Source organism: Lissotriton vulgaris, chromosome 3_1 (genome assembly GCF_964263255.1).
Source record: "Lissotriton vulgaris chromosome 3_1, aLisVul1.2, whole genome shotgun sequence".
In the NCBI taxonomy this organism is placed as follows: Eukaryota; Metazoa; Chordata; class Amphibia; order Caudata; family Salamandridae; genus Lissotriton; species Lissotriton vulgaris.
The window spans coordinates 500,426,209-500,448,449 of NC_141689.1; the positions used below are offsets into that span (position 1 = coordinate 500,426,209).

The 22,241-nt window shown below is 44.0% G+C and overlaps 1 protein-coding gene across 3 annotated transcripts in view; it reads left to right on the plus strand.

Moving 5' to 3' along the window:
• Window positions 1-22,241, plus strand: part of AP3B1 (adaptor related protein complex 3 subunit beta 1) — a 2,001,071-nt gene that overhangs the window by 682,485 nt on the left and 1,296,345 nt on the right. For all 3 annotated transcript variants that reach the window (XM_086960746.1, XM_086960745.1, XM_086960747.1), the window contains one exon: window positions 9,890-9,987. In XM_086960746.1, coding sequence (XP_086816872.1) covers window positions 9,890-9,987 — 98 coding nt within the window. The remainder of the gene's footprint in view (window positions 1-9,889; window positions 9,988-22,241) is intronic.

Sequence of the window (22,241 nt, forward strand, 5' to 3'; positions counted from 1 at the left end):
CATCTCTTTGCAGAGGAGAGTACTTCCCCAAATGCCTCATCCCTTCGTCCTGCCCCTGCCCCATATAGTCTTTCACCTTCCACAGAATTCCCATTAGCATAAATTACCTATATGTTTTTCTGTCTGGGAAAATGTAATTACCTGGAAATGATTACAAGCTAGAAATGATGTGGGATATGAACATTTTTATGAGTCAAACAATAAAACATGTATCTGAAACCATTAGAAACATATTGTATTTCAGGAAAACTACTCCTAAACAATAGCACAAATAGATGTCATTGAGGAGCAGGGACTCAAATGGCAGTCTATAATATCATGCACTGTATCCCTAAGTAACAGGCATTCTCTTGGGTTTAAGTAGAAGATTCCTTTTTGTTGAGGTCATAAAATCTCACAGGAGGCTAGTACCTATGGGGTGCGTGCTGCTCAAAACCAAAGTGGGAAGGCTCTGTAGATGGCTGTATTTGGGGTCTACATTCAGGTAGGGTTATCACAAGGAGCAAGAATGGACAGGGCACAGATTGAAGCTCAACAGCATGTACTGATTAAATTGATTACAATTTCCCATGGCGTGAACCATCCACCGCGGCTCATCTATAATGCATTAAGGGGTCTCAGGTCATATAGACAATAGTTAGTAAATGACCCTGGAGGTAGATCAAAGCAAAACATGTACATGATAATTTAGTTTATCAGTGAGTAATCTCCATTGGATGTTGCCTTTTAAGCAGATTGTGTGCTGAGGGACTATCACTGGCGCTCACACACTCTCTCACACAAGCACCATGAAGAAATTATGCCAAGCAGAACTCAGTCCGCCTTGTTATTAGTTTATGCTGCATTGAATATATGATATTTAGCATACCGTTACTCCGCAGGTATTTACTTCAAAGTGTTTACTTCGCAAATACCTTGACTAAGCATGATTTTAGTGCAAATGCTTTTACTTCACAAATATATACAAATACATTAAAAATGCTTTTACTTTGCAGTAAATTATTTATTACGCATCCTGTTACAACACGCTATTGATACTTTAACCCCTTCCATGCGGCTGCGATTCCCCTGGTGTGCTGTAAACAAAACGAACAGGGGCGGGCCGTGACGAACCTCAGCCGTCATCAGCACACGAGCACCGTAGTGCATGACGGCTGGGGTTCGTCATCAGCATGGAAGGGGTTAAAACAAAAAATGTATCGTAATAGTAACCTATCCCCTGGCACGCACGCAGAACCCTAAAATTACCCCCTACACCCCAAAACCCTCACCCGCCCTGACACCTAAAATTACCCCAGGACCCCAAAACTTAAACTCACCCGGAACCCACAAAATACCCCATGCACACCAAAACCCTAACCAACCCTGACCCCTAAAATTACCCCAGCACCCCAAAACCTAAATGCACCCTGAACCCAAAAAATACCCCATCACCCCAAAACCTTAAACACACCCTGAACCCTCAAAATAGCCCATGATACCCTGCGCACCCCAAAACCCTAACTTACCCTGACACCTAAAATTACACCAGCACCCCAAAACCTAAACCCACCCTGAACCCCAAAACCTTAAACGCACCCTGAACCCTAAAAATTGCCCCTACACCCCAAAACCCTAACCAACCCTGACCCCTAAAATTACCACAGCACCTCAAAACCTAAATGCACCCTGAACCCCAAAAATACCCCAGCACCACAAAATCCTAAATGCACCCCGAACCCTCAAAATACCCCATACACCCCAAAACCCTAACCCACCATGACACCTAAAATTACCCCAGCACCCCAAAACCTAAACGCATCGTGAACCCTCAAAGTACCCTAGCACATCAAAACCTTAAACACACCCTAAACCCCTAACTTACCCCAGACACCCCAAAATCCTAACCCACCCTGACACCTAAAATTCCCAGACACCCCAAAACCTACCCTGAACCCCAAAAATACCCCAGCACCCCAAAACCTTAAATGCACCCTGAACCCTAAAAATACCCCCTACACCCCAAAACCCTAACCCACCCTGACCCCTAAAAATACACCTGTACCCCAAAACCTAAACGCACCCTGAACCCCAAAAATATTCTACCACCCCAAAACCTTAAATGCACCATGAACCCTCAAAATACCCCAAAACCCTAACCCATCCTGAACCCTGAAAATACCCCAGTACCCCAAAACCTATAGGCACCCTGAACTCTAAGATTACCCCCCAACAGCTCAACACCCTAACCAACCCCGACCCCTAAAATTACCCCAGCTCACCAAAACCTAAACGCATCCTGAACACCAAAAATAACCCAGCACCCCAAAACCTTAAATTCTCCCTGAACCCTAAATATACCCCCTACACCCCAAAACCCTGACCACTAAAAATACCCCTGTACCCCATAACTTTAATTTGCACAGTAACTCCATTATGCGTAGTAAGTGCATGCTAAGTAATGGCATCTGCGAACTAAAATATGCGTAGTAATGGTAATACGAATTAACGACCGAGTAGTAAAGGTCCAATACCGTTACTCAAAATTCTGAATGCACAGGCTGAGACAATATTGGCCACTTGGTGGAGAATAAACAGATTAGATTATAAAATAATCCCCATGTTAAAGACTGGGAAACTGAAGCGGGGGTTGCCCGGATCGGAGTGCCACCAACCTGAGAAGTAGAACCTCCCACCATGAAGATGTATGTTTCATCATAATTCAATTTCAAGTAGCTATTGAACTGTTGAAAGCCAATTATTATCATCATAAATTGGATATTGTAGGGTTAATGAAAGATGCCACAGGGATAATATAAATATTGAATAATATTGGGCTTAGACATGAGGAACATGAATAGTCAAATTATGTGAAACTACCATCAGCAATGAGGAATAGCAACTGCTTGAAAATAATTAGGCCAACAAGCCCTCCCACCCCAGTGTCTGAGAGATGTTTGAACAATGTAGGAGAAGACGTGTTTATGGGTGCCAACAGATCCAAGAGATTAGGCAGAGCTTTTTAAAGCCTAATGTAATCAAGGGTAACTCTTAAGATAGACTCTGTACTTTGAGCTGCTCACAAATAAGCGTGTGCTGGATCCAGAATGGAATTCTGTCCCAGAATAGAAGAACGCTGGTTCCACATTTGCTTCAACCATATTGATAACGAGGTAGATGTTTGAGAAGTCTAAATGAGATAAAGCATACGGTGACTGGTTGGCTTTTTAAGGAGAGGGGTATGTGATAGCCTTATCTCGGTCTGAAGGATCAGAAGCAAAATCCATAGGTCATAGGGGTTGCCATTTTATCTGCAAGTTCAAGGATGTTCACCAGGCAAGGATTCAAAAGAGAGCGATGTTTAGTTGAATCATCCAATAGAGTATGTTCCAGGACGGGGGCAACAGATCAAAAGGGAAGGAACTATTCAGTTTTTCAAAGAAGAAATTAACCTCGCGAATGAGGGTCCTTATGAAAGAAATGGGGCTCGAATGCCAAACTTTTCGAGAAGAAAATAGCATGCCTTATTAACAACAAATATAGGAGTGACGCCTGCATGGCATAATCACACAGAAAAGCTGGTGACCTCGAGCATTATTTTCAACTCACTTATAGCGGATGATGTTGTACACAGTGTTAACTGAAAATTGCATGTCACACATGGAGAAAGTACCAAAGAAACGTATAGTTTACACTTGAGGGTTGTGTAATATTGTTAACAACTTGTCTGAGCTGGTGCGTTTATAATGAGTACCTAAGATTACATAAAGCAATTCCTTATTGAGGAATAGTGTGACCACAATCACATTTGGTTGTCTTTTTAACATCATTGCCAGTTTTTCGACTGAGTGGTTGCATGTCAGTGGTGAGTTTCATTTTGCTATTATTTTCTTTTTTAGTCCTATTTTTTTCCCACCTCTTTCCATACTGTATCTGCTGCATTTTTTCTTCAGTACTCTTCTCTTTCTGTAACCATAGCCTCACTTTCCTCTCCATCTTTGTATTTGAATTTTATTTCTCTTTCCCCCTCAATCCATCCTTTAGGCTATCTACCCCTCCTTATTTTCATCTTCATTTATTTCTCATGCTCTTATGGTCCAGAGATAAGGACAAGAGAATGATATTTCCACCTAAAACTACAGGATTCAAGCCATGGCTTTCAGAAGATGTCTGCGACTGACAGCCGCATGTGCCTTTAGTGACTAAACTTGTGGTACGACTCCAAGCCTTGTGAAAAATGTGCCCTTGTGCACCTCAATGCAATCAAGGAATGTGGAGTCAAGTTGTATGTAGCTGACCATCGAAAGAAGTCACGGATCTCGTATATGTCTCATTCCTGCTTCAAGCTGAGGGTATGAACTCGCTCTTGAGGTTGATCCTGGGACGGATCCTCTTTGCAGTTCAAATTGCAAGGTAAGTAAAAGAGGACCAAAAGGTGAAGTGGGACTTGACCCCACACCGACATTCTATCAAAAAGAAGTCACAAGCGTGTCAAGGTGCCCGCTTGAGGAGCTGATTCTGCAATTGATCCAATTGTGCCCCGATTTACTCGTGCCATCAGCGGCATCGCAGAAAGTTGAAGCCTCTAAGTAGGACATGTTGTGTATTTTTGGCACTCTTCCTGCTACCTCTGGTGTGCTTTTGGGCCCCAATGATCTGCAGGGACCACCAGTTGAGTTACTGCTAGCATATCTGTCCTTTGGACCATCTGTGTCCTTTAAACTTGCATTGGGTTCCTCACTGACTGGTGCTGACTGCCATTCCGCCTCTGGTCAAGTTTGCTAGTCCCTCTTTCATCAACGAAACTGAAGTTACTGGCACCACAGGGGGATCCAGTGCCAGCTCCACTGTCTGGCTCAAACTGAATCTATATTGACTCCAACCTATTTTGGGCTTCGAATACACTACAGTGAATCCATTTCTTGTACAACCCGATTCAGATACCATAAGCCACTGCCACAGAACTATCCTCAGATGCTTATTGTTCCAATTCTGACCCGACATGACAGGGATAAGGATGAGGTTCCCCCACAGTATTAAGATGATAGTTTATACGTGGACCTGCAGGAGGCCAGTAGGCTTGCTACTACCTCTTATGAAGGATTGTTGTCACAATTGGCCCGCAACCGAAGGAAGTGCTTTCCTCTCTGTGGTGATTCGACTTGCAGCGGAGGTATTGGACCTACAACTGCCTTTCTTCCACTCAGCAAAGCCCTCACTGATACTCTGATGGACACCTGGTCTAAGCTTCCTCTTGTGCACTGCTAAAGAGGCAGTTAGCCAAATACCACCTACCGGCACCAGGCAAATCTGATTTGTCTGATGCAGCATCCTACTCCTGACAAGTCTGGTGGTTCAGGCTTCCCCTAGCATATTTAATCCCACCTCTTGCCCTATGACTTTCTAAGACAGTGGTCTCCAAACCGGTCCTGGAGGGCTGGATCCATGCCAGATTTTTGGGATATCCCCATTGAGATACATGTAGTAATTTTAAAAATCTGGCATGGATCCGGCCCTCCAGGACCGGTTTGGGGACCCCTGCTCTAAGACAAGGAATTGAAGAGGATTGATGCATTCAGGAAATTAATATTTTTATTGGCAAGCCAGGCTTTGGATGCGTAAACACAGTTTGCCCGCTGGTCCAAAATACATACATGTTCTGGGACATGGCTAGCAAGATCTTGCTGGCGATCCTAGAAGAATTTTTGGAATCCCTGGTTCAAACCATTCAGGATTGTCAGGATGTGGCCAAATATGTCATGCTTTCTGGCCTGGATATGACTGATTGCATGGGGTGAGCAGTCTGCACCCATGTGGTGCTCCATTGCCATGTAAGGATGCTCTTTATGGGGTTTTGAGAAGCTTACAGGCATCCCTATGGATATGTCTGTTGATGGATCCCGCCTCTTCGGTAAAAAGCTCATTCCATCTTCGAATGTTGCCAAGCTAGAGCACATTCTCTAGGCGCCTCTGATCCATCAAGACAGGTTGCCTACCAGTTCCGGACTTTGCCAGTATACTCGAGGGGGTTTGCGTACAGGCAGCACCAATCCCTTCCACCTTTGTAGCTGTCACACCAGTCCTGTTCTGTCCAAAAGACACTGACCTTCCCAGTCCCCCATACCAGTGGGAGGAAGGTCAGCTTTTTGTGGGGGCAAGGCGGTGTAGAAAAGTACTCTGTCAAGGTAGATATTCCTCTGTATTAAGATCTACTATGCATTGACCAAATATCAGCTTCCAGAAGGTCTAAGACCCCATTTCACCAGGGCTAAGGCTGCCACCACTGCGTTTGCATGCAAAGTATGTCCTGGATGTTAGTCATCCTGTGCCCTGGGCACCCTACAACTTTTTGCTGACTGATACTGGTGGTAACTGATTTTGACTAATCCTGGGCTCTGCCTAACCAGGCCCTGGGCCAGTGCTAAGCTGAAAGAGAAACATTAGAATACAGTTAAAATACCTAACATACACTAGGGTACACCATGGTATGGTGGGGTACCCCCTGTAATTGGCATGACCTGCCCCATAATAGGGCAGGGGATTGAAGCTACCTAGAAGTCCCCAGTACCCTGTGGCATGGCAGTTTCGAGGCCAACAACTTTTTTTGAACTTGTATGTATGCACTGCTGAAGCCTGAGGTCCGTTTAAAAACAGCCCTGGGTGCTAGGACTGCTTTTAAAAAGTAAATTGTGCTCAAACTCGACTTTTGTGGTAGGGGCACTTAAACATGGATAACCTACAATCTTTTGGCATATTAGGGACCCCGAGGTCTACCCTAGGTATCCCAGGGGTGGCGGGGTCAGTTATCTATAAGGCACACCCTTATAAAATGAGTTTGTATATGCCTGGGTAAAGTGAAATTTCACATTTCACTCCCCACATTGTGGTAAAGTGCTGCTCTACTTTGATGCTAGGAGCACAGTAAAAGGAGAATCTTCAATATTTCTACACATTCAGAACCCTAAAGCCTCCCCTAGTTGCACATGGGGTGGGGTTCCTGTAGATATAAGGGACGTACTTTTAAAATCTGTTTTTATAATTCCTGCTGCTGGAAAAATGGCCCAAGTCATTTTTCCCATTGCAAATCCCTTGTTACATAGGTTAACATGGTAGGAAGTTATTGATTAATAACTATTGAAAGGAGAGGACTAGACTGGCCATTCAACGACTTCCCAGAATGGTAGTAGTGAATCCAACAATATCATATTGTTGAATTTCTCCTAAAGTGTACATACAAGAAGTTATAAGACTTTCTTGTTTGTAAGTCCAAATTCAGCCTTCCAGTGGCCTGCCCGGATTGTTCAGAGTTAAGTGGATTAGCCAGGCTGCTTTGAAGTGGTGATAAAGAGCCCCTGGGGTTACCAGCTCTGCTGGGAGGGCGGTGTGCTGTTCCATAGGAATGCCAGACCAGGGGGTGGAGTCGTAAACCATGCTCTTCAAAGGAAGAGGGGAGACCTGGGTGTCAGTTACACTTTTACACTTTTGACCCAGAGTCAGGGCTAGGCTTATGGTAGGTATGTGCAGAAGGTAGTGGGAGAGTCTAGGGAAATAAGCCATCCCTGGGGGTGTGTTTAGCCAGGTCTTGACTCTCTGCTGGAAAATCAGCCATTATGGATTTGGAAGATTTGATACACTCTGCGACAAAATAATGCCACACTCTTTGGGGTGTGGTCATCACCTTGAGGAGTTACCCTGCTCTCATTGGTCAGGTGTAACCTACTGCTTTACCCAGAGAATTTTGAATAAATATCTGAGAGGGGCAGAGCCCTCCAGATCTGCTGCTTGAAACTTACTGAAGCAAGAAGTGCCCTGCTGAGAAGTTTTGCTATGCAAAGATTTCTAAGGCCTGACCTCTGAAGACTGAACCACGTGAAACTGCAGCCCTGTGGATTACCTTGCTGCAAAATAACTAAAGAGTGGTCTCTCTGCAAGCTACAGGCCAAAAGAGTTCACCTGGACATCCCCACAAAGAATTCCCAGCCTGGAGTACCAGTGGACTTGTAAGGGTTTTGTTTAAGTGGATTTCGGAAGTGAAGTTTCACACTTTCAGTGACCCTCTTGGAGATTCCAGAACCTTGTCTGTTGGATGCTTTAGGACCCCAAGCAGAACTTCAGGAATGAGTTCTAACTGGACCCCACCTGCTGGGGAAGGCAGCACAACACATTTGGTGAGATTCTCCAGAACAATTTCTAAAGGTGTCCCTGTCAGAGAAAACAAAATGACTAAAAGGGGCACTAATGGTTTCTAAGCACTAGAAAGTGACTAATCTTTAACAATTCATATCTCTGGTTCCCTACAGTGTATTCTTTTCGTTTTGGTGTCATTTAAAAGATAAAAATATTACCTATTTTTATAAAATTGGTGTTGGATTTTTATTTTGTGTTGTGTCTTAATAATTTACTGAAATTATGTTTTTAAATGCTTTACATACCTGTCTTTGAAGTTAAGCCTGTCTGCTCACAGCCACGTTACCAAAGGTTGAGGATAGGAATCATTTTCTAAGACCTATGCTGTGTCCTACCATGTGTTAGTGGCCTTATTGCCAGTGGCAGACCTACATTTGCCCCTACCAATATCCCACTTTCCAACACTAGACTTCTGTCACGCTGCGACATGGGCGTCAGTGCACACGTTCTCAGAGCACAACTGCCTTCATAGCCACATCCAGAAAAAAAAACGGCATTTCAGTCATTCGATCCTGCTGGACTTTTTTATATTAACCCACTTCACAGACCCTATACCTTCAAGCAGTACTGCTTTGGTATCTGTTCTAAAGATGATCCTACTGCAGTTAGAAGTATTCGTCAGAAGTTACTTAACTTCTGTAATGCTCTTTCTGGTGGATACTCTTATCTGCCCGCACATTGCCCACTGCTCTCCCACCTCCCCATTTAATGGTGAAGTAGGTAAATAACTTGATTGTTTTACCAAGTGCTATTCTTGGTGAGAATAGGGATCTAATGAATAATCACCTTTTAAAATATCCTCATGGTCTGGCCTTGCCCCATCACTTTACTTACATTTTAACTAGATATCAAATGGCAGGCTACTCCTGAAAATAGATAGCTCGTTTTTTTTTATTTTTATAGTTTTGTGTTAAATTTTCCAAGAAAAACACTACTAGATACCTCTTGTACCAGCGCACAAGTTTTATTGCATTTTGCATCGGTTACGAGCACAGTTACATCTTTTTCCCAACGACTCTGTGCTCGGTATTCAACCTGTGGTCTACCTTCCTTGAGGACTCTGTATAGATGGGATACGAGGCACCTGTAGATGTTGATGGCAAAGTAATTCCATCTCAAACAACACACGACAATTGTCTCTCTTTATGTAAAGGAATCACTTTCACAACTGAAATCGTCCGTATCTTCTAAGGAGGAGCAATTGTTCAAACCCCTATCACATAGCTAAGTAGTTTATTCATTTGACTTGGAGATATGAAACTAGCAATTGTAGGGTAGTTGTACTTGACATTGATGTCATTATTATCATCAACTTGAATTTCACAGCTTTTCTAATGGCTCCTTACCTCTTTATCTTGAGCTACGGCATTAGAACCGCTCCCTTTTCTACTTACTTATTTTTTTTTAACAATACAGAATGAAACCACTAGTTTATTTATATCCTACTGACAACACCGAAAAAACATTAGTCAGAGGATGTGTGAAATCATATTGATCAATGTACTGCTAAGAAAATAAATCTTAGAATATGTTGTACTCGCTAAGCTTTTCCCATGCATTTTCATTGTTATGCATTTTTCAATATTGCAAATTTTTGGCATGTAAAGTTGTGTTTTAAAAAGGACATATCTGAAAGATATACCAACTAGCATTTTGTAGATTATTATGTAACTTGTGTGTTTTAAGATATCTAATCTGAAGATGTATTTACACATATCTTTAGGTGGTGATGGCAGTGGGTCAACTCTATTGGCACCTAGCTCCAAGTTCAGAGGTTGCCATTGTCTCCAAAGCGTTGGTACGCTTACTTCGTAGTCACCGGTGAGTATATGATTAAAGTTATTTTACATCTAGTGCTTTGGAACCGGCCCGATAAAACACATTTCTTTGTATTTCATTGTACTTAACTTCTTGTTTATTTCTCCGACCAAGTTTTGCTCTTCTGTTCAAGATCCTTTACGTTGTTTCAGAGTTGGTGATGTAGCCTTCCTTATTTAAGACTTTCTTAAGCGTGCACAATCTGTTTGTATTTCTCAAAATGTGTTGTAGTGAATAAAATTGTTTTTAGAGTATGGATCTCACTTAAAAGAAATCACTGCAAAAAAACATGAAATTCCAGCATTGTAATAGTTTTACCAATGAGGAAATTAAAACTCAAAGCACAATGCTTAGGGCAATACAAATACGGTGTTAAAAAAAAGTTAACCATCAGAATACAAGAGAGAAAAATTGGTTTTGCTACATTAAATCGCCTGTTGTAAATAAATATACCTCTAGAATACTTTTGAAAAGTGTTGAAAATTGTTTGCAAGGCAACTGGAAGGAAGATCCAGCCCATGGCTGGTAAATTGTTGGTAAATGTTTTGGTTGCCTGTATATAGGCATTTCTAGAATCTCTTTGAAAAGTCGAACTGTCTGATAAGTAGGTTGTTAGCTTTGAAGCAATTGAATCAAATTTAGGGGAGAGAATTTCATATCCGAAGGTGATGAAATTGGAGAAACCAAACAATTTGCTTCCAGCTGAGCATTGAATTAGTCTTCATGGAGTGAAGAGTAAACGTAGGAAGTACAAACATGTCCCTCCCCTTGGCTGCACCCTGTCCCTTGCCACTCTTCTTCAGGTTCAGATACCTCTTCAACTGTTGTCCACCTTTCCTCTAAGCCAACTTCTGACACCCAGTCAGCACATGGATATACTCTCTCTCTCTGGCCCATTTGGCTTGTAATTGCCTTTCCATCAAAAATGCTACCAGGACCTGGAAAATCTAGCTCGTTGGATACCCTCATAGAACCATTCACCAGTACACGGTCACTGCTTTCCTTATCTGCCCTCTGTGCCCCAAAATTGCCCTCCCATAGGTACATCTCTTATACCAAATCAGATGCAATTCAAATGGTCAGGCACCCATGCAGGCCACACTCCCAGCACATTTTTTGCTCTGGGAGGAGTGTCTTCCAGATCTTTGGCGACAGCCCCAATGTCAGCTAAAATCTTGCACGAGACCTCATCTAAATGGCCATTCTTCTTTCTCCCTCTCCATAACCGCACTGGTAGAAAGTCTCGCAAGCAGACTCCGAAAGAGAGGAAATAGTACAGCCTTAGCCAGTAGATCAATTAGAAAGACTACACCTTATACTGACGGGTATGAATTTAGATTAAAAAAAGACTTAAGCCAGGACAAATGGGGGGAGGTGAGGCTCTGTTGATATGCTTATGTATGTGACCTTCCAACTGGATGTTTTCGTAAGTAGACTAATTTTATTTGCGTCCTCACTTGTGTTGAGGTGATTGGTTGTTAGTAAGACCAAACTTAATATAACACTAAAGAGAAAAATATCAATATGTTACAACCAATATTATTCGAAAAATAATTAGAATAACAATATAATTCAGGAGGTCTTCACGTAATAGGAGAAAACTGGCAATTATGTTGTGTTTGTGTAAACAAGAAGGGAAAATCCTAAGTGTGTGTGAATGCGTTTGAGAGACAGAGAGCGCATAACTAGAAACAGAGATGGCCAAACAGGTGCAGCAAGGGGCAGGATCATGTTTCTGTGTCGTATCTGCGGATCTGTGCCAGCACGTTGGTCATGCTGGCAGCATTTGAATAACAGAGAGTGAGCCATGAATAAAACCTATTGGGACAGTATGTTTTAACTTAGGACTCTGACGCTAATTGCACTCTCTAAAGTCTTCTCCTGAAAGGTTAATAGCAGTTTCGCGTTCCTAGTTCCTACCCGTGTTCTGTGAGCTGAGCTGATCCAGTCTGCAGCAGTACTGGCAACTTTAAATGCTTCTGTTTACTCGAGCTCATCTCTTAACAGGTCTAAGACATAGACACAATAGAGTTCTAGCCTGCAGATCCTCAAACTGGTATTGTTTGAACAAACAAGTGGAATTTGCCCCACTTCTGACCGGCATCAGCAACTCCGATCCCTGAGCTCTCCAAACTCCCTTCTACTAAGTGATCCTTCAATTAATAAACAGTTCCTGGATGGTCAGTCTTTTTTACGTGGCAGCACCTGCATTTCAGCATTTGCTTTCTTCTCGCTTTAAACAACCAACGATAGGCTTCATTTCAAAAGATTTTCTCCACTGTAGGTGTCTAAAGACTTTCGCCGTTCACTCCACCCATGAAGGCTTTCTTGTGCTCTAATCTCGGTCTGGTGTTCTACCTCCTTCTTAAGAAGCTTCATTTCAGGCTAGATGTCTTCCAAAACGAGGAGGCATGTTTCAACTAATTGCTGTTGGTGTAGATGTTTTTCCAAACACTGTTTTGATCAAAGATTTGGTCTATTTACATTGTTGCTTACATTTTGCCCTGAACCCCTGTGGTCTATTCTTGGTTTTACTACTTAACTAACATCCTTATGATTCTCGGCAAATCACTTTGTTTATCTGTGCCTCAAATGGTCAATACGTGCAATGTAATTTCAATATCCCATTGTTTAATTTTTTTAATATGTTTGATGTAAAGAAAAATCCTGTGCTTTGTAATACTGTCCCGAAAAGATTTTCTCACCCCACTATATCCTGTTTTTCTAATTCTGCCTTAAACGGCATGCCTTATCCATAAGATCAATTTGAACTTTGCACAATAGTAATGCATCTGTGAATGTGCATTTGTTATTTAGCCACCTGTGAATTCTCTCCCACTGTGCATCTGCATAGGTGGCTTATGCCATGGTTTTTTGTCAAGCGAACTTGCTTTAACAAAATCCAGGATGCAAGGAATTATTTGTGAAGTATGTTAAAATCACATTGAAGAGACTCCATGACTGTTAGGAGAGTTACTTCCCTGTGTTAAGTCATTGTTATGTCCAAACGATGAGGCAGTAAAAAGTGTTTCCTCTTATCAATATTGTTGTATAGTAGTAGTAAACTCTAATATGACTGTTGCACTGTAGTAATAAATGTGCGAGTGTGCGTTTATTAATACAGTTGCTCTAAATTACTTGTTATTGGGCCACATTTATTTTCACTCCCCTGACATAAATATATAAATGAGGAAAATGCATTCCGCCCTCTCTAAGAACCATTCTCCAATTCATAGTATTGCAGAAAAAGGTGTACATTATTATAATGCCTTCATATAATGTATTTACATTTCTTTTTATCTGCAATCCACGTGGAGTGCTGGCTCGTTTGTGGATAGGGATGAAAGATTTATTTTTCTTGATTTGCGACCAACAATACTCTGGGGTAGCTTCATTTGCGTGGCACAGGCATCAGTGGAGCACAGGCATCATGCGTTATGCTGTGTGTTGCTAACCACAACTGACAAGTTTTAATTGATTTGCGTGTTTTAGCTGGACCCATAACCCTGTTCTAAGTGTTTTTCCAAGTGCATTTCTATTTATTTTTTATAATTCATATTATTGCCAACCTCTCACCATGCCCTGAACCTGGCATATGCTGCCAACCCATCCTGCCCATTACCCTTTGCCAGGCCCAGCAAGCAACTTGCTGCTAGTGTCCAGGCCCAGCCTGCAACCCGGCAAAAGTTGCTAACGCCTACACCACTTGACCTTTAACAACTAGTCCAACCCCTACTGGGCGCGACCTGTCTTTTATAGGCTGTGCAATTTCATAAATCCCGATTTTAAATGACAGTGCTGTGCAAATGTTTTAACCCTTTAAAGTAAACTTTTCTCAAAAGTTACTTAAAGCATTTACACGAAAACCATGAAAGTGTGCTTTCTGAGTAAAGTTCGACGGTGTTTCAGGTGTAGGCACAAGCAACATTTTCTGTGGGAGCTAAATACGACCACACATCTTAATTTAAAATTAAACCCCCCTCACTTGTTGTCCACTCCCCCACATGCCCTCCAAACCGAATACCCCCCCCCCCCCGCTTCTGCCCCCTTTTTATCGGATTTTAACAGGTCAGACTGTAGATGACTCATTTAAGCGTTGATGATTTTTCCTTTATTTTTTTTCGCTGGTCTGTTCATGGATCGAATGTCCCAGGTTACAGGCAAATAAAAAAATGCCTTTTGAACAGAAAGCATTTCTGAGCTACATTCACGCTGTGACAACTGTCAATGTGCAGTGTAATGTGTGTGTGTGTGTGTGTGTGTGTATGTATATATATATATATATATATATATATATATATATATATATATATATATATATATATATATATATATATATATATATATATATATATATGCCACAATCAGTCTTCCTTCCAGCAAAGTAGACTAGGGGGCACAACGGATTAAGACCAGGATTCTTTTTATTGTTGAAGGGATCAGCATGACGCGTTTCAGCTTTCGCTTTCCTCAGATGCACTCCCTTCCAGGTTACCACTGCCACTGCGATCCTGAGTGTTATAGTATACTGGCTATCTGAAGTAGAATGTTGCACACCTGGGCTTCGTTTGGGACGGGTCACTTCGGTAGACCAGCACGTGAAAACTGCAGCTCCCAGAGTGCAGTTGGTTTTTCTCAGCGTGTTGCGATAGGCGATCCAGTCAGCCAGGATTTCTTGATACCTCAGGTAGAGGCTGGCTGGTAACGAAGTCAGGTAAAAGGATCGTAGTGTATTTCTGGGCATCCATAAAGCTTTTGATTCCGCGCTTTCAGCCTTAACATCACCGTAGGTCGCATGTCCGGGACATCGCTGAAGTAGCAGAGTCTCTCCATGTGGTCATGGACTATCGGTGATAGCGAAGATACTGTGCCTCTGTGATGCAAGGCGGTCCAGGTACGTGCCAATTTCTCCAGACGCTTCAGAAAGGGCCACCCTTGCGGGGTATGGCTCCGCGCTAATATGCCACAATCAGTCTTCCTTCCAACAAAGTAGACTAGGGGGCACACGGATTAAAACTAGGATTCTTTTTATTGTTGAAGGGATCAGCATGACTCGTTTCAGCTTTCGCTTTCCTCAGATGCACACACAATAATCAAAGTGGGGACAAAGGGCTTTTAGGCAGGTCCAGCATAGATGCCCTAAGTGAAGTCTAGAAAAGGGTTTATGCTGTTCCTCTGAAGTGAGAGTCAGGTAAAGGAAATAAAGACCAACCTGACCAGAGTGGTTCAAAGTTGGGAATCCATTTTATTGGATTATAATGCCCTCACACAACCTGTCAGGTGTCCTGCTTCATCATTGGGCTGCCCCTCGTCGGGTCGGCTCCCTATAGTAGGGGCACTTTAGCGGAGATCTTTTTCCAACAGCCATTTGGTGAAGTGGGGGTGAGGGGTTCTAGTGTGTGTAGATAAATGTATGTTAAGAGTGTATATTCAAGTCATTCTAAAATAGGGTTGGGGTACCTACGACAACAACTTTAATCAAGTGGTCTGCTTCCCCAAGTAAAAATAAAGGATTTAAGGTGCTAGGCTGAGGTTATGTCTCAGATTGTGGCGCTCTTATATGAGATGGGTCAACATGTTTCTCGCCAATTGAATAATCTGCGGGCGATTCGTCAGGACGGGGCGCCATCCCAAAAAGTTAGTGACTCCGGCCTACATAACCCCTCTACATTTACTCGAAACACCAGTACAGTACCCCGCGAGGTCATCACTTTTGAACAAGCTGTCCTTAAAGACCTACAGCGTGAGGCACACTCGAGACAGTCCTGCAATATCAGCAGAGGAAAATTGTCGACGGTCACAGCCCCTGCAAGTGACTCCTCCATTACAATCAAAGAAGTTGATAAGGCGGATCCACAGTAATCATGGCCACCGTTGATTATGACACAGAGTAACTGCGACAACTGAGTGGTCGGCGGTACTATACCCAATTACCAGAAATCCAGTGGCACGTCTAACCACGAATATAACTGCGCTTGTCTAGGCAGCCAAAAGGCAAGGCTGGATAAGCAAAAGGGAACAGCATAATCCTTTTTCTAGATGTACACACGTACACAGAAACACACACGTACACACACACACACACACCACGCACACACCCACACACACACACACACACACACACACACACACACACCACGCACAACCTCCCCCCCAATACATATATACTTACTTAGATGTGTGTCTATATTAACTATTGGTGGTTGCCAGCAGGTAGTAATAGGATGCAGGAAGGCCAATTTTTCCTTTGCCAATAACTTTGCTGTCGTTTGACAAATCCTCACGAAATTTTCAAACCTGTTGGGCAATTCCGTCAGCTGCTGTCTTGAAAGTTTTGGGGCAATCTGTCAAGCGGGGGCTAAGGAAAAGGGGGGTCCCAAAGAGCTTTTTCTTCAAGTTAATTTCCGTAGGAAACTTTAGACACGGCTATAGCTCGAACTGCTGAACGGAATTATACCAAATTTGGTGACAAGGTAACTCTTTGTCCAGAAAGGACTCTTTTTGTTAAATGGTGTAAATCCGTTTAGTAGTTGCTGAGAAATGTTAAGATTTCACAGATATAAAACTGTGGCTGTGGTGGATCAGCGACCCCTACCCAACTCTTGCCTGAGATCTGATTGGCTGCCAACACTTCAAAGCAGAATGTGTTGGCAGCCACCTTGTGACCCAATTGAACCAAATCACAAGAAAAAACATTTAAAAAAAGAAAGAAAAGGGGACAGGGTCGAAACACCCTGACCCCCAAGGCATGGTAGGGGTCCCAAAGGACCAAAAAAAGCATTCATTTTTAAAATGTTCTACCAGTATCATTTTGGATCAGCGAATCCTACTAAAATGTTTTAAAAAACAGAGCGCTGTTACCCGCGCTTGTTGAATTAGTCCCTCTGGCAGGCCAGGGGCAATTGGAAATAATGATTGGGGACCCACATGGGCTCAAAGCAGCCCCAGAGGACTGCCGCCTCCCCTGGGCTGAAGACCGAGGAAATGGGGGGTGCCATGCGGCCACTACCCCCCTCAGCCCGAGGACCACCACCTCCCAGGGCCTTACTCACACAAATGCGAGGTGCCACGTGCCCCCCACAGCCGCCCACAGCCCCAGACTGCCACTTCCAAGGGGCTAAATTAAAAAAATAATGCGTGGGGGGGGGGGGCTCTGGCAGCAGCCCCCCTTCCCTGAGAAAGAAAAATGTAATTTAAAAAAACCCTCTGGCAAGTCGCCGGAAGCCATGGCGCCTTCTCCACCACTCTGCAAATGCGCCCCCTGGTGCAATGGTGGTTGGGGAATGAAATCCCCTTGAAAGCTGATGGTTTTTAGGGGCCAAAAAGCCCTCTTGTTACCTCCAGTAAGACCCAGAGAGAGGGATTACTGAGAGTACTTGAAGGCCATGCCCCCTTTCTCCACCACTCTGCAAATGCGCCTCCTGGCGTGTATCTGGTTGAAGAATGAATTCCACTTTACTCCTGGGGGCCTCAGGACTACTTCCCCCAAACAGTAGTGTCAGGAGGCATTTTTGCAGAGTGGCGGAGAAAGGGGGCATGGCCTCTGACAACCTCCCAGCAATCCAGCCGTGTGGGAGTTATTGGAGGTGGCAGGATGGGTAGTTGGCCCCAAGGACCCTTAAGAGCCAAGGGAACTTCATCCCCCAACTAGTAGTGTACCAGGAGATGGTTTGCAGAGTGGTGGAGAAAGGGTCGTGGCCACTGAATATCTCTCAGCAAATCAACTGCGTGGGACTTACTGGAGTTAACAGGAGGGGTAGTTGACCCCCAATGATCCCCTGGAGCCAAGGGAACGTCAGCCACCTACTATTAGTGCACCAGGAGCCGTGTTTTCACAGTGGTGGAGAAAAGGGGGCATGGCGTCTGACAACCTTTCAGCAGTCCTGCTCTGTGAGACTTACTGGAGATAACAGGAGGGATAGTTGGCCCCCAAGGACGTCCTTGAGGGCCACTACCCCTCCTGTTACCTCCAGTAAGTCCCACACAGCTGGATTGCTAAGAGGTCTTTGAAGGCCTTTTCCCCTTTATCCACCACTCACTATTGGTAGATCCCGTCGTGGTGCACTACTGGTTGGTTGATAAAAGCCACTTTACTCCTGAGGGACCTTAGGGGCCAAGAAGCCCTTCTGTAAGTCCTACACAGCAGGATTTCTGAGAGCTGGTTGGAGGCCTAGCCCCTTTTTTCCACCACTCTGCAAATGTGAATACTAGTTAACCCATAGAAATTCACTGGTTTAAAAAACCTTGGAAATTGCTTGTAAATACCCAAAGGATACATGGTTGTTATAGTTTGGAAATAGCATTTAAAAAACATAGGAATTTACTGAAAAATTCAAAGGTTACAGGGACATTATAGTTAGGCTCATGTTTTGCTCGTATATGTATATATATGTATGTATATGTGTATATATGTATATATGTGTATATATGTATATGTATATATGTATGTATATATACTCGTTTTCAGCAGCCGCCTCCATTAACTTTGTTTGGATGGTGCTCCTCCGCAGGTGCCCGCTGAAAAAACGCCTCGGGCACTTTGGTGATATATATATATATATATATCTCCACCAAAGCCAGTCAGAGCGTTGCAACTGTCCCGAGCGGTCCAGGTCAGGCCACTGCCAGACCTCGAAATACACTCCAAATCACCTCTCATGCAAAGAAGTTCACCTGGACACCCAGCGCTTGCTTCAAATCCTTTATTACGGCAAGAGAAAATTCACGACGCGTTTCACCATTACGGCTTGATCACGCTCGTCTGGCTCTACTATATACTTCCTGCCCAAGATCCACAAAAATGCCACCAAGCCACCAGGGAGACCGATCGTGTCGGCCAATGGTTCTTTGCTGGAACCACTTTCAAACTTTATTGACTTCTACCTGAATCCATATGTGAAGCTTTTAAAGTCATACATAAAGGACACTACTGATTTTTTGTGTAATCTGAAACAAATAGAGTGGCAACCTGACTTCCTCATGATCACGATGGATGTGATCTCGTTATACACAAACATTGATAATGAGATGTGTCTAAATGCATGCAAACATGTCCTTAAAGAACGGAGCATTCACTATCAACATCACAACAACATGCTATCAGAAATGATCCACTACCTGCTATGCAATAATGTTTTTATGTTCGGTGACACAGTATACAAACAAAAAAATGGAGCCGCCATGGGCTTTTCTTTTAGCCCTAACTATGCCTGCACTGCCATGGGATGGTGGGAGGAAACAATGGCATGGGATGAAAAACTCTGCACATTCACACAGCATATCATAGTCTGGAAGAGATTCATAGACGATTTGTTTATAGTGTGGAATGGCGGGGAGGAAAAATTCCTTGAATATTTCCAAATACTAAACAGCAGCACACCGGGCATATAATTCACCCACAACATCAGTCAGGTCAAAGCGGTCTTCTTGGACACGGAAGTGTACATTAAAAACAACCAAGTGGAAACAACCCTCCACCGTAAAAGCACTGCGACCAATGCAACATTGGAAGCCACCAGCTTCCATCAGCAATCGCTCATAGCAAGTATTCCCTATGGGGAATTTCTTCGCCTAAGAAGAATCTGCAGTGAGGAACAAGAGTGGCAAAAACAGAGCAAAAGCTCCATGCAACGCTTCCACAAAAGACAATACAATCAACGATCCACAAAGCAATGTTGGGAAAGAGCAAACCAAACTGCAAGAGCAGATTGCCTGATGCCAAAGGAAACCCAAATTCCAACGGAAGATGAACCAATCAGATTTATCACAAACTACAGTAAAGAAACTAAACAACTAAACCAAATCTTGAAAAGAAATTGGAAGCTTCTACAGCTGGATCCAGAGATAGGTAAAAAAAAAAATGGGCAACCACCCCACGATAACATACAGGAGGGCCAAAAATCTCCAGGACCAACTTGTTCACAGTCATTTTCAACCTACGGCGAAAAAAAACAATGGCTACAGACTAAGGGCTTTGTAAAATGTTACAATTGCAAAATCTGTGAAATTGCAAAACCGACAACAGAAATAGCCATGCCAAACAACAAGATCTGGAAAATTAGGGAATGCATAACATGCAACAGCAAATACACCATAAATATGATCGAATGCCCATGTAAGTTAAGGTACATAGGCAGCACCATCTGCGAACTAAAAAAACGTATACTGGAACATGTCCGGGCGACTGTACACAAGGACAGAAGCAACGCTGTTGCTAAGCATATGGAATTAAGGCATAATGGAGACTGGAAACAACTCCGCTTTTGGGGCATTGAAACCATGAGCCTCTCAGCAAGGGGTGGCCACAATGAAAAGTTCCTTCGACGCAAAGAGTCAAAGCACATCTTGAGTTTCAAACTATGACACCTTTTGGGCTCAACCAATCAGAGGAACCGTACATACACCTGTAAAAATGAACTAATTAACCTTCTGAAAACATCCCGCCGACCATAGTGGATTTTAGGTTTAAAGCATTTTTATTAGAAAGGTACAGCAGCATATTAAAACATACAAATATGCAATGGTTGCGGCAGGAGGCGTCCCAGGTTAAGGTTCTAGTGTCCCAGCCCCGAGAGGCTGCCTCGATATCCTGCGTCTTGCATGGAAATGTGCAAAAGAAACAAAGAAGCATTGCCCCAGAGTCCTGTACCCCTCCTTAAGGAAACACCCCCCAACAACCCCCCACCCACCCTGTCCAGTGCTGTGCAGTATGGAAGTAAAATGTCATCCCTGTCATCCATCCCAAGCCCTTTCTCGCCTGTAGGACCGTGCTTCCCCCCCTCCGCAAAGGAACAGTGCTTGACAACGGAGGCGTGAGCCTCATCAGTCTCAAGTATCTTGGGCATGTAATTTCCTTGAACTCTGTGGCCAGTAGCGAGTGAAAGGGTTGCCATAGCTCCTCAAAACAAGTCACATCCCCCTTTAGTGTGAGTGACAGCTTTTCCATCCCCAGAACATGCCACAACCTATGCAGCCAACCTGTGTGGGAGGGAATGGTAGGCGTGCGCCAGTGTATCAGTATGTTCTGAACCGCTGAACCCAGCATAATAGCAATCTGCCGACCCTTCCTAGATTTCAGCCGGTACATCAAGCCATTTGGGAGACCCAGCAGGGCATACACTGGGAATCGGGGTAGTTCAATCTCAAAGCATGCATCAATCTCATCTATCACCGCTGACCAGTAGGCTTGCAACACGGGGCAGTCCCAGAGGATGTGTGTCAGTGTACCAATCTGCCCACACTCTCGCCAGCATTTGTCACTAATGAGCCTGTTCATCTTGTGTAATCGTTCCGGGGTGTGATACCAATAGGTGGAAACCTTAGTAAAGGTTTCCGTGAGGCCTACATGATAGGCTGAGTGTCTTGCCCTGTATGAAATATGTTCCCACTCCTTAAGGCTAAGTGTCCTCCCCAGTTCTCTGTTCAACCGTTCCCGACCAGGAATGTGGAAGTGGGAAGATGGGAGTTGGAGCATCCTATACAGATCAGTTATGAGTTTGGCGTCCGAGGTGCGGGTCACTAGCCATCTTTCATACGGTAGTAACTTCCTGTCCGCAGATTCTCTAACACTCGGCTGTAAGGCCCAGTGTCGGACTTGCCAGTATCGCAAGCGGTCTGTCTCGGCCATCTGATAATCGTCTTTAAAGCTCTGAAAGGGGATAACCCCATCTGCAGTATACATGTGGAAAAGTGCTCTGCAGCCCCTTTCCCTCCAGTGTGAGAAGGCCCCTGGCTCTGTCCCCGGTGTGAAGTCAGGATTGTCCACAATCGGTGTGAACGGCGAGGGGAATGTGGTGAGGTCGAATGCGTGATAGGTAGCATCCCACACTCTCAGCGGCACCCGCGTTACGTAAGAAGCATAGAGATTTGGGGGGCGGTGTGACCTGCGGAGGAATGGTATTTCCTGTAAAGGGCGCCCGGCCACCGCTTGATCCTGGAAAAGCCAGTGTTTATCGGACTCCCACTTACTCCATTCCACCAAGTATCGCAATTGGGACGCTTGGAAGTATTTGCGGAGGTCGGGGACTCCCAGTCCCTCGGATTCCGGCGCCAGGGTCGTAAGGGCGCGGCGCATTCGGGGCTTACGGCCCTGCCACACAAAGCGAGACACTTCAGTTTGCATCTGTTGAATCCAGCCCTTGGGGGGCTGTAGAGGTAGCGCTCGGAATAAGTACAGACTTTGGGGTAAAACTGTCATTTTGATCGCTGCCACCCTGCCAAGCCAGGAAATCGCCCCTTTGTTCCATCTCCTAAGTTCT